At 35.6% G+C, this 13,759-nt stretch overlaps 1 protein-coding gene across 1 annotated transcript; it reads right to left on the bottom strand.

Moving 5' to 3' along the window:
- Positions 1–2,447: 2,447 nt before the first annotated feature.
- On the bottom strand, positions 2,448–8,789 carry LOC133303840 (transcription factor GTE10-like). Its single transcript, XM_061503809.1, has 11 exons — positions 8,687–8,789; positions 6,774–8,159; positions 6,292–6,340; positions 6,026–6,184; positions 4,526–4,599; positions 4,357–4,426; positions 4,150–4,230; positions 3,953–4,068; positions 3,445–3,511; positions 3,189–3,319; positions 2,448–3,109 (listed from the first exon to the last, which is right to left on the bottom strand). The coding sequence occupies exons 2-11, from the start codon at positions 8,091–8,093 to the stop codon at positions 2,843–2,845; spliced, it is 2,334 nt and encodes a 777-aa protein (XP_061359793.1). The 5' UTR covers positions 8,094–8,159; positions 8,687–8,789; the 3' UTR covers positions 2,448–2,842.
- Positions 8,790–13,759: the final 4,970 nt, after the last annotated feature.

Genomic DNA, 13,759 nt, shown 5'->3' on the forward strand with positions numbered 1-13,759 from the left:
GCAATAGGCTTATAGCCAAGATGTGGGTGTGTGCACAGTGTTGGCAGTAATAGTAAAGTAGGTCAAAAAGTGTGTACCTAGGGTCTTTAGTCTCTTATTTATAAGGATTACCTTCATAGGCTTGGCCTTTGAAATCTCACAGTTGATATAAAATCTGTCTTGATTGATGGGGATAAGGATATTATCCCCTGATCCTCTCTAGATTATATGGTTGCGATATCCCTATCCAATCTTGCTAGTAATAGGGTTGTTAGGATATGGATCCAGTCCATAATAGGTTTGATTTTATTAAGTGAATGAAAAAGATAAGCTATAGAGCATAAGCAATCAATAGCTCCCTTGTCAAGTATCTAGTGAGTAAGGTCATAGCTTTTTTTGCAAACAAAGTTTGCATGATGATTAGTGTTGTTGCTATTGACATTCGTTTCTGGCTATGATTGCTGCAGAAGGTCAAGAAAATTTTTACACTGTTGTTGAGATATGATCACCTTATCGCTATCCTCTTTTTCTTCACATTCATCAACAGGATCACGAGCGGCAACATAAGTTGAATTGGATTTGTTTTTCCTCTGGACCCTAGTGGATCATAGCATGTGTCCAAGGTGTGATTGGTTCTTCCACAATAAGTGCCTGTTTGGATCCTCTCTTTTTTAAGCTACAAGCTACTTATAAGCATAAGCTAGGCCAAACAGGTTTTGGGAAAAGCTCTTATAACGAAAAGCTCTTTTTTTTATAATGAAGAAAAAAGCTGAAAATTAAAAGCTCCTAGGAGGAGCTTTTTTTTAAGCTCTTATCTGTTTTTCTTGAATTGTGTGCTTTTTTTTAAAATAAAGAGTGATAAAGATAGAAAGAGATAATTTTCTTGAAATATGTGCTTTTAAGTAATTTTTAAGCTAAAACTTTTATGTAATTTCCAAACAGCTTTTAGCTTATTTTTTTAAGCTCTTTTTTTTAGCTTTAGCTTATAAGTAGCTTCTAGCTTAAAAATAAGAGGATCCAAACAGGCTCTAAGTCCAACTTGTGCTTTGTGCTCTCTACTTATCCATAACATATGCCTTTGCGTCCATTGTAGTGTAGGCTCAGCTTGGAACTCAAAAGTGTTGGAATTAATTATTTTTATAAATAAGAAGTTTGATTTGAAAAGGTGTTTTTTCGTCATTGAAAGAATATTTTTTTCGTGTTGAACGGACGAATAAATGCTTTTTGAATAGTGACATTATGTTTCCTATATATATTAATATTCATAAATGGATCGTAGCAAGATATATGGATGCTAGTTCTATTGGTAAAATGTGGGCCAAGAAATGTGCATACATTTCAGCGGAGTAGAAAATTTTCATTATGGCAATCTAGTTTATTTGTGATCTTTATGAAAAAGGAAATCATTCTCTCATTTTACATGAGAAAATTATCTCAGTTCTTCAAACATAAAAAATTGTGCCATCATTTTCTCTTTTTCATTTTTTTAAATGGATGATGGGCCCCACCATATCATGTGTCTATAGTAGGAGATAACTATCTTCAATAATATGAGAAAATAGAACCCCTTATGAAAATTGCCACAATCACAAACATGTTTTGTCTTTAATGAATTGTGTAAAAAGCGTGGTAAACTAAAATAACCATTTAGGTTTTCACAAAATGAGAATCGATAAAGACATTATGTGAAATACACAACCATGCAATTTTAACTCACTCTACAGTTTAAGCAAAATATTAACGGGCAAAGGATTTCTTCGGAATGAGTCCAAAACGATGTCGTTTTATGGTGGAAATCAATGTATTTCTGTAATTATATTTATAGCAGGGTTATATTAGTCTTTGTCACTATAATTTTTTAATCTTACAACCTCAAAACGAAGTTGTTCTGGGCTCACTGAATATAAAATTATCTCCAATGACCGGAGAAATACTTTTTTCAATATTAAAATATAATTATGGAAAATGCACAACCATGCAATATTAATCCACTCTACTATTTAAGAAAAATATTAAAATATAATTATTATGAAATAAGTGTGTCGATTGATATATTATTATGTTCCCTAAAAATTGATACCTTAGTTTAGAGAACCCGTTTAAAATACAAAACCTTTAAAATTTTGTCAATAAAAGTTTCATAATTTAAACTTAATATACATCCAAATCTATGCACGAGGTAACCTTGGACTTATTCCCATCATTGAGCTTAATATATAATATTTATTCACCTAAATTTTCATGGTGCGCAACTTATATTTCGCAATTAAAAGAAAACCCAAGACCAAAGTTACTCACATGCTCGCATCACATTTGATATGGTTAAACTCATTTCAAAACCCGCCTAATCACTTCACCAACAATCACCGTTTAGAATAATAACTAGTAAAAGGAATCTCCACAACACCAGACTCAGTCATAGGCACATCAAGGAAAAATTAAATCGAAAGAATTGCTTTTAATTCGGCTCTATTGTGAGTGAAATGGGGCTGCAATAAATCCTTTTTACAAGCAAAATGGGAAATATCATCATCGATACAAACTTCCCATGTAGATATCAAACCCCTTCAATAAATGGGGCTGCAAGCTTCCTATTCCACATTTTCAAAAACCATTTCCCAAGTTAAAACCAAATTTAATCAGAAAGAAGCAAAACCAAATCCAATATCCATGCTCTTGGCTCTACGCTTTTGCTATCCCATCAAATTTCATAAGGTGCCCAGCCAGCGCCAGACCATAGAAACAGCTATTAATACTCCACGCTCCAGAGCTGGAAAAAGCAGCCCCCTAAATCCAGCAACTGTTCCTCAGAACCACCGTTTATATATTTGTTCAATTTATGCAACAATCAGAGGGGGGGAAATCAATCGATTTCTCCTTCTTCTACATCATTTGATGGCCCTGCAGCACTCTGAGGCGGTTCTTCCTCCTCATCCTCATCATCAACCTTCATGTACAATCCTAGCTGTTCTAAGGGATTTCCCTGTAGCTTGAAACCCAATCCGTTTTGAGAATGTTCTGGGCTTGTCTCCTCCTTGAAACTTGGTATATGTTCATCACCTACAGCACTCAGCATCTCTAGATCTTCCAAAAATTGACTGCTCTCATCGATGTAAACAGTTTTCTCCATCTGCAAACAGAGCTAATCAGTGAAACTTAACAAGGAAGCAGAACTTGCATCCTGACATATTCTCTTCTTTCGAAATTACCTTTTGCAAAGCCTGACGTGCTGCTTCTCTCTCCAGTTCCCTCTTCCTTTTGGATTCAGCAGCAGCTTTGGCTTTGGCTTTCCTACGAGCCTCTTGCGCTGCCTTTGCCTCTGCCTGCAATCTAGCTTTCTCTGATGCATCAAAAACAAAATTATAAATATCAGTTGAATCTGGAAATACCGAAGCAGTATTTTATGACAGAAAGACTTTTGCCCCATAGAACAAATATCACAAGGTGCAAAAATAAAAAACACACCCTCCTTCTTCCGTCTTTCAAGATCTTCTCGCTCTATCCTAAGTTTTTCAGGGTCCCGTTTTTCAACCTGAAATCAAGAATGAATTAACACACCAGAATTCAAATAAAACAGGCAATAATGTTGGCACACTTAGGCGAAAGGTGGTAATGATGGTAAATTGGTAATTATCATGAATGGATCCTCTCATTTTCAAAATTGTGTTATCTCTCTCTTCATTGAGATTAAATAGATGGATTCCTATAAAAAATTATAAATATTTACAGAGATAGACAAAAAAAAAAAAATCACATGACAAGTTCTTTAAAATTGGGACATGATACAATCCATTCCCGAAATTACCAGACTTCATACCTTGGCAGTGACAGAACTGCCCTACTGGTGAGAGGAAGAGACAAAAACTAAACGCTTTAATTTCTGATGTTTTACAAATTCCCTTGTTTCACCCAATAGACCTGTTTTATTTATGCAGGGAATTAAAACAACTACCACATTACCACATTAACAAACCTTTTCAAGGGCTTTCTCTCGAGCTTTAAGTATGGTGTCAGCAAACCGATTCCTTAGTACAGCTGCACGGTAGAGCTTTTGAGGAGAGACTTCCCTCTTAGATGCAGCACTCTCCCCTAAAATGTTACAGCATGAATGGTGAGACATTGCCCCAAAACTAACAGCAGCAGACAGATTTCTTCATGTTTCAAGCTTACCCTCTTGACAGCTTTCTGCCTCAATAGTAACTGGCTTAGTCTGGGAAATTTGCTCAACTTGGTTACCCACATTCATTGAATCTATACAGGAAAGAGATGATGAGCTAGAAGGCAACAAGGGCTGAGGCATCCTCTTCAAAAGTAATGCCAAGAAACCATAATATAAGCACATGGTTACAAAAAAAAACCATCAACTTTGGTACTAACTCTTTCTGGTTTCTGAATTACCAGGATCCCCTCTGTTTAGATCAGAAGTCAAGCCAGATCCTACCTTTTCCTGCAATACATAATTTTATAACAAAGATATTGGTCAAAGCAGAAGAAAATTGAATTCTATCAATATCATAATATTTAACACCATATGTATCCCTATTACCTTGGTAGCACTAAGAGGTTCTGATGCTTTAGCAGTATCTAGCCCAATACCAGATGAATTACCTGAGTCTGAATCTGTCAGTGCCACAATTGCAAGAATCAGACAAGAATAACAGAGTTCAGGGAAAATTCATTTTCAAGTGATTAATTTTGCATCATAAACCAAACAAACAGTTGCCAGTATATACTGAATTTATAGGAGCATCAGTGAAGAAACTATATCCACCTTCCTACTTCATAACTCTATTCATAAGTGACTAACAATCCCCAACCACTTTTGTAGAGAAGTAACACTAGTATAATACAGAAAAGTAAAAATAACATGACAAACAATTTCTTTTATTCAATACATTATAGTACATAAGATGAACCAAAAAACCAACAAGTTTTTAAGAAAATAAGAAAAATAAAATACGCAGTGATCTAGATGTCATGTCTAAAGGAAAATGAAATCTAAGTTGAAGACTAGGTTAGCTGTAACAGATTTCAACCCCACGAGAACAAATGAAATATTTAGAAAAGACCAAAATATCAAAATAGTTTCTGGTAGCAACCACTCGTGCACATGGCAGGCGGGAGAAGGAGTTTATATTTCAAAATAGAAATGCAAAATATATTTTATAACGTAAATTAAAGCACTTTACCAATAAACACAAACAAAATAGCTACATTCCTCTCATCAGAATCCGTTAGCAGGACATCAGAGTGCTAATTAGGGGGAAGAGCAAGGGAGCAACAGATAGATAAAAAGGGAGAATAAAAATGACACTCGAATATATTGTGGAAGAAGCTGCTAGATATTCTATATGCTATAATTATAGAATGAATTATACATTATAGTACATAAGATGAACCAAAAAACCAACAAGTTTTTAAGAAAATAAGAAAAATAAAATACGCAGTGATCTAGATGTCATGTCTAAAGGAAAATGAAATCTAAGTTGAAGACTAGGTTAGCTGTAACAGATTTCAACCCCACGAGAACAAATGAAATATTTAGAAAAGACCAAAATATCAAAATAGTTTCTGGTAGCAACCACTCGTGCACATGGCAGGCGGGAGAAGGAGTTTATATTTCAAAATAGAAATGCAAAATATATTTTATAACGTAAATTAAAGCACTTTACCAATAAACACAAACAAAATAGCTACATTCCTCTCATCAGAATCCGTTAGCAGGACATCAGAGTGCTAATTAGGGGGAAGAGCAAGGGAGCAACAGATAGATAAAAAGGGAGAATAAAAATGACACTCGAATATATTGTGGAAGAAGCTGCTAGATATTCTATATGCTATAATTATAGAATGAATTATACCCAAAACATGATGGAGGGCAGGAGAAAACAAATAGCTGAAATAGTTTAAGGACTTAAAACATTTACAGAAATTTGGAATACGAAATAAGAATGAAAAGCAAACACTGGGTATACATGCAGCAATCAAAAGACTAAAAGCATGACTTGAAACGGGAAACATGTCAAAGGTAAACAGTAAAACGAACCACTGGATGAAGTGCCAGATTCACTACTGGAGCAGCTTGAACTACTGCATTTACTGTTTCTATTGGTGCCATCTATCTCAATCTCTACTGGAGGGTAATTTGAAATAGGAGGATCATTCCCACCAACAATGTCCACATCCTCCTCAACTTGTTCATTGCCTGCATTTGTGGTGAAAATTAAAGATATCAATAAGTGTCAATTATCACGGACATTTGTACCATAAGGATACAAACAAAAAACTTACAAAACAAGAAATATAATATACCATTGCATGGTTGCATTGACGAATTACTAAACCTCGATGTATTCAGAAGCTGCATAAAAATCAAGCAATAACAACATTGTCAGTCAGTATTATATATACACACACATAAAGTGGGGATCTACTTACCCTTTGTAAAACTCTAACACACTCCATGGAATAAATCTTTAAAAATGTTAAATTTCATCAATTCAACTGTTAGATTGAAAGTTATCATGAGGCGGATCAAGCTCATAGAATATTTATTATAGGGGTTTAGCTTTAGCATAAGACTAAACATCAACTATTCAATTAGAAAATTATGAATGTCTAGTTTATCTTAAATTTGATATGCAAGATCAGCACAATAACATCACATGGTTTGACAATTGAATTAGTCAAATACACACACCCCCACCTCCACACCCACCCACCCACACACACACACACACACACACACACATATATATATATAGAGAGAGAGAGAGGGAGACAGAGACAGAGACCTCCATTTCACACTGTCCAGCTTTTGCCTGGAATTTTTGCTTCTGCAGCATATACTCATCAAGAAGCTTCCGCAGTTTGAATAAGGTATCATCACTAAGAGCATCAATATCAATCTCAATTTCATCATCATTGGTTTGCCCTGCATCATAACTATGCTCTTTCAAGAAATCAACAATAGTTTCAGGCAACTCCCCAAGCATTGCCTCCAACTCAAGACTCAATTTATGCTTCTCCTCGTCAGTGATAATTCTTTTAACAGGCTCTGGCTTGACAATAGTATCATTTGATGATATTTTCTTCTTTTTTGCAGGAGGAATTCGATCAGAAATTTCAGTTTCTACACAAGCAACAGGTCTTGAAGGCTCAGATGGGCCACCATCAACAGCAGGAATTTTCTTCTCTATAGCCTTCCATCTCTTTTCAAAAACTTTACTAAGGGCCTCTGCCATTATATATACATCATCGGAAGATGGATTATAAGTCATTGCATTCGAGAAAGTCAGCCGTACATCAGCAGCAAAATCCATAGGATTTGAATATTCACCAGAAGTTATTCTACTCTTTACGGTACCCAAATCCATTGGATGTTTGATGACAGTGAAATAATCCGGAATGTTCAATTTAACAACATCAACTGGTGTCTTAAAAACCCAACCAAATTTATGTGACATCAAATGGTTAAGTAATGTCTCACATGGTTTCATCAATGTAGCATATGAAGTCACTGGTGCAGCAGGTTTCACATATTCAAAACGCCCAGACATACTTCCCTTTGTCTTGGGACCATTACGTCCTGGTAAGGGCCTTTTCTTACCACGTGGGGCTGATGTTTCCAGTTTTGTATGCCGGCTCTCCAGACGAGGCCTCTTCTGTACAGCACTGCAGCTCCTTATGTCACTAGAGGGAGATAATCCAACAATATGTGAGTTCATACTGTCAACTTTCTTCTGAATTTCCCTTACTTGTTCAAGTTCCCAAATTAACCTCCGTTTCAAACCCTTTCTCTCAACACCTGACATCTTTGATAATGAGAAGTGTTTAAAAGGTACATCAAAACTACCATAAACATCACCATTCAAACTAAGGCATTTCTTCTTTGGTGCACGAGATTCTGGGAATGCCATCATCTCTGTATCAATCCTTCCTGAGCTACTCAACCCTTCTGATTCACCCATAGTCTCTACGGCATGACGGAAATCAGGAACAAAGCCAGTAGCACGACCCTTGGAGTATTTCCGAGATTTCCCCATGATCTGTGAATGAGAGTATTTTCTGGATTCCTTTTGTCCAGCAAACTCTATAGGTACAGTTGGTGCCATAAGATAAAATGCCAATAATTGCACATATCAACTCTGATAACAAGTTCTGCTCCCACACAGCAAACTCTGAAAAAAAGCCGAATTTCCAGAAGAACAAATTAAGTCTTATCCTCCAAATTTTAATGCAAAATATTATAAAACCCAGTGAAGGGTATACTTCTTTCATACACTATAGACTTATTTCAGTTTTATCGTTGACAATTAGCTTATAATCCAAAAATGTTAAAACTTTATTGCGATTAACAACAGTCTTCTCCGCTTTTCCGGTGCTAATAATTATTAATTAATGCCCACGAAAATCTCTAACAAGTTTAACTAATCAAATGCAAGAAATGCAAGACTCCTCGGAATCCTCATTCTCAGCACGAAAATTGCACACCCAAGTAGGGCAAGAGCACCGTCATTATTTCAAATCGACTACAAGAATAAAAAAATTAATCTAAGCATAAGAAAATGCCGTAACCCTAACATTTTCAAATAGAAGGGAAATTAAGATAGAGATTAATCGAACCATAAACCCTAGATCGAGAGAAAATGGCCGATCGAAGCAAAAGAAAATGTGAGAAACCCTAAGCAAGAATCCAATTCAAAACCTGAATGTCTAGCAGTGCCACGCAAACGTAATGTGCCTCAAAACCCTAATACCAACACCACCCTTCCTCGCTTACTTCAACTCAGAGAAAGAAAGAAAGATCGAGCACGAAACAAATCTACAGAGCCTCAGATCGCACTTGTACTTATAGCCATTTTCACAGGCCCATATCCAACGGCCCATCCTTAACGCGTCGATCTTAATCGCACGGTCAGTGTTGCTTTCCCGCTTGCTCTTTGTGGACCCTAAATCATTAACCCACCAAGTAATCACCTCACCTACATATTTCTCATGGGAATAAACATATATAATTACGGGAAAAAATGTGTATTATTTTAATAAAAAAAATTTATGCAGTTACTGCATATAAGTTATTTGTATTTATTTTTAAAATAATATTATTTTGAAATTGAAATATTAAAAAATTATAATTATAAAGACTATAATAACTTTGAAATAAATTAAAACTAGTTGATTACCCGTGCGATGCACACACAAAAATCGATTTGTTTGTCCCGTAAACGAATTAATAAAAAAATCGATTTGTTCGTATGACATAAACGTGTAACTTTTAATGTAGGAACACAAAAAAGAATATAATAATTTAAACACAGTAAATTCCATGATTGACAGCAAAATCTCCATTAAAATTTCAGATCAGACAACCAATTCAAACATAAAAAGCAATTAAAACACTTGATTATCCAATTAAAATTTCGAATTTCAAAATCATATTTATTAATTAATTATTCTTTTATATCTGTCACCACAAACGGTCATTTAATTATTCAATTTAAAAATTAAAATTCGATTTTTAAAAGAAAATCTTTTCCCACCAATCATATTTAAATTCAAGATTTTAAACCATTTCAAATTTCAGATCAGACGATCATTTCCAACATAAAAAGCAATTAAAACACCTGATTATCTAATTTATTTTGTCTGTCAGCTCTCTTGATTCTTGATTGTTATGATATTTGAATCAAATATATAACAAAGATAATGTCTTTGTTATATCATTATTGTGTATATATTATTTAAAAAATAACCATAACGAAATTGTGAATTGAATGACAATCACGTCTTCAACAATTGCGAAATTTGTTTTTGTTTCTACTGATCTCCATGAATAGAGATCGTGAATGCATGTCCGTGAAAAGAGTTTTCTTTTTATTGAATTTAAAATTTCGAATTTCAGATTGTGCAAAATAAATACATAATTTCGAAATTTAATTGATAAACCATTTAAAAATTCAACTTTTAAAAGAATATTGGTATGATAGTTTATCTGATAGAGTTTTCTTTTTATTGAATTTAAAATTTCGAATTTCAGATTGTGCAAAATAAATACATAATTTCAAAATTTAATTGATAAACCATTTAAAATTTTGAAAATTCAATTTTTAAAAGAATATTGGTATGATAGTTTATCTGATATGATAGTTTTGGTTTTGGGATTTAATTTATTTTGTCTATCAGCTCTCTTGATTCTTGATTGTTATGATATTTGAATCAAATATATATCAAAGATAATGTCTATATAACAAAGATAATTTATGATATATTTTTAAAAAAATAACCATAACGAAATTGTGAATTGAATGACGATCAGGTCTTCAACAATTGTGAAATTTGTTTTTGTTTCTATTGATCTCCATGAATAGAGATCGTGAATGCATGTCCGTGAAAAAAGTTTTCTTTTTATTGAATTTAAAATTTTGAATTTCAGATTGTGCAAAATAAATACATAATTTCGAAATTTAATTGATAAACCATTTAAAATTTCGAATTTCAGATGAGATGACCAATTGCAACATAAAAAGCAATTAAAACAGCTGATTTTTCTGTGGATACCAATGTGATGGGCAGTGGGACATTCAATGCCTTGTCTGCAACTATTATTCGATTTAAAAATTAAAATTCAATTTTTAAAAGAGTTTTTTTTTTCAATTTACCCAATAAAGAAAGTTTGTATATAACCAAATTGTAGAATTAACCAAGGAGTGACACTTGGCAAAACTTTCCTGCAGTAAGCTCTCCTTTATATATATATATATATATATATATATATATATATATATATATATATATAGATTACAAAAATGGGTTTTTGACCCTTTTGCCCCTAATTAAATAATTAATAACCAATTTGCCCCTCCCCCAGAACTATCCACCATCCTGCCCCCATTTAGTCGATTATGTTGCACTTTTAATCGACTAAATGGGCTAAACTCAGAAATTATGAAACGCGAATTTTAATCGACTAAAAACTCATCTTAATCGACTAAATTGTTTGCACTTTTAGTCGACTAAGCACATTATTTAGTCGACTAAATGTCGCAGATCAGGTTTTTTAAAAACCCCCCCATTTCGCAAAGGGGGTTATTTTCAAACCCTAATCGACTAAAAGGCTGCATTTCGTCCCCTCTCTCCAACCAAGTCCGAATCTCAACCCTTGAAGGTGCGATTGAAGCTTCCTTGGTTCACACTTGCGAAATCGACATTTAGGTAACGTATTCTGACTTGCATTTGGTTTTAAGTTTAGTTTTTATTTTGGTTTTCTTCATGCATTTGATTTATGTTTGCGGTTTTGTGGATTTAGGTTAGGGGTAGGGTGCTAAGTGTGTTGTGAGGGTGAGGGTTAGGGTTGATGTGGTGCCTTAGGCGTAGGGTTAGGGTTATGTTAGGGTTAGGGTTAGGGTTAGGGTTAGGGTTAGGGTTTACGTTGTTGTTTTGGTTAGGTTGTAGTGTTTAGGGTTAGGAATGGGTTTTTGTGTTTTGTTTTAGGGTGTAGGGTCAGGGTTAGGGTTAGGGTTAGGGTTAGGGTTTCTGTTTCTGTTTTAGGGTTAGGGATTGGGTTTCTGATTTCTGTTTTATTTTAGGATTAGGTTTTGTTTTTTATATTGAATTTTAAATTTTTTGATATTGTTATTGTTCATTGATTTTTGTTTCCACTTGCATTGTAGGTACAGTTGTTCTCATGGCTGGCCGTAGAAGATCGTCTAGCACTGGAAATGAGAGACGACAAAAGCTACGACAAGACCATCCGTCTTCGTCAAGGCCACAAGAGGAAGACCCCGCTGTTGTGGACCTCCCATTCGGATACTTGTTCGAGAATGACCCGGTGGTTCATGAATCTTTTGTCCGTGACTTTGTTAACCGACCGATTTGTGGGACCAAATCACTTGATACAACCTTTTTTGAACAAGAAGGTTTTAACATTGTGAGGTGGTTGGAGGAATCACATCTTAGGACCTTGGCTGAACTGTCGTGTTCATATTCTGAGCTGCATGTACGGGCCTTCTACCATAATCTCAGCTACCATCACGGTGAGCTGAGGTCTAGGGTCTGCGGGGTGGACATCATCATGACGGCTCCGGTATGGTTGGAGTTACTGGGGTATGACTTTGATTCTGCGCAGACTGTGGAATATGACGCAGACAGCGGGACCATACTTCCAGGATATACACACGGTGATGCCGTGCAGGAGCAGAGGAGAGTCCGTGGGCAACACATTGCCCATACGGTGGGGTTGCTTACTGTGGAGTCCCGCATACTACACTATGTCATCACCCACATTTTGTTTCCGCGAGCGCTCAATCATTCCAGGGTGTTGGAGCATGACATTCCCATCATGTGGGCTATCCGACATGGTACTTCGGTGAACTGGAGGCACTACGTGTGTTGGATGATGTATAAGGCCAAACACAAGGGTGCACTTCCATTTGCTTGTCTTGTTGAGAGGATATTGGAGCATTTTGATGTTTCCATGGGTAATGTGACCTTGAAGAAGACCACAGGGTATAATCATAAGTTTGGAAAACGTCTACTGGAGCCGTGCAAGATGACAAAGAACCCTCAAACAGGAGTGTGGCAGTTCACAGGTGCGGCTGATGTTGAGGTTCCTGATGTTGCTCCAGTTGTAGACATGGTTGACCCCGAGGTGGAGGATGATGATGACGATGATGATGAGGGTGACCAGCAGGAGATAGCTGAGCCTGAGGGTGAGTTTTCATTACGTGATGTCATGAAGGGCATAAACGCCACGCTGAAGAAAATAGGAAAAATGGCGCTGAAACACAAAAAATGGAGGAAGAGTCACATGCAGAAGGGAAATGAAAGATTTAGACATATACAGGGACGGTTCAAGGGTGTTGAAGATAGGCTTGCTCGTCTAGAGCTTGGACGAGGACAGCATATTGAGGATGTTGCAGGGCAGGGGGCTGATGTGTCAGATGAGGATGACGAGGAGACGACATCCGAGGAGGATGAGGATTAGATTTAGGGTTTATGTTTCTATTTTACGTTTCTAGTGTATGTTGTAATGTAATTGACTTCGGTCTTCCTATTTTACATTTGTAGCTTATGTAATATTATGGTTATGAAATGAACTATTTGATGTTCCCATCATGTTGTGAACCGTTTACGTAATTATTGTTGTTTTCTTGTTTACCTATTAAATGACAAATATCTTTTACCTTCATGTTTTCAATTTGTGTCTAATCACAGTCCAACGGGTCTAAACTGTCCAATGAAATTCAGAACAGGTGACCTTAACAGAGTTAAAATAAGAACACAAGTTTTGGATACCCTTAATTATTGCATTTTTGCAGTACATGCACATTCGTGGTTTATAACCTGTACAATACTATTTTGTACCTGAAAGTGTGTTCCCCAAGTCATTATATGCGTGTACATTGATATTCGATCGGTTCCGTGCCAAAAAAAATCGTGCAAAACAGAATGGGGTGTCAAAACTAGTTATTTAGTCGAGCAACCCGTACTGGTTTAGTCGACTAAACCGTGTAGCCCCAATTTTTGGTTAATCCTCCCCTTCAACTCATTGTACGTAGTGCCCCGTTTGATTTTCAACATTTTCGTTTTTCCTTCAAATTGAACACCGTTGGGGCCTTCATAATGCTTTCCATCATAGTAAATCATGGTAACATACATGTTTGGACTTGAGCTCATCTTTCACACGAATTTTGGGGGTAGAAATCGGATTTTAGGGTTTTGGGTTCGGATTTGGGGGAAAAAATTGAGAAATAAAGGAAAATGACAATGATTTCACAAT

The sequence above is a fragment of the Gastrolobium bilobum genome, unplaced genomic scaffold (genome assembly GCF_033153095.1).
Source record: "Gastrolobium bilobum isolate Gb01-03AN ecotype WA unplaced genomic scaffold, APGP_CSIRO_Gbil_v1 utg16919, whole genome shotgun sequence".
NCBI lineage: Eukaryota > Viridiplantae > Streptophyta > Magnoliopsida > Fabales > Fabaceae > Gastrolobium > Gastrolobium bilobum.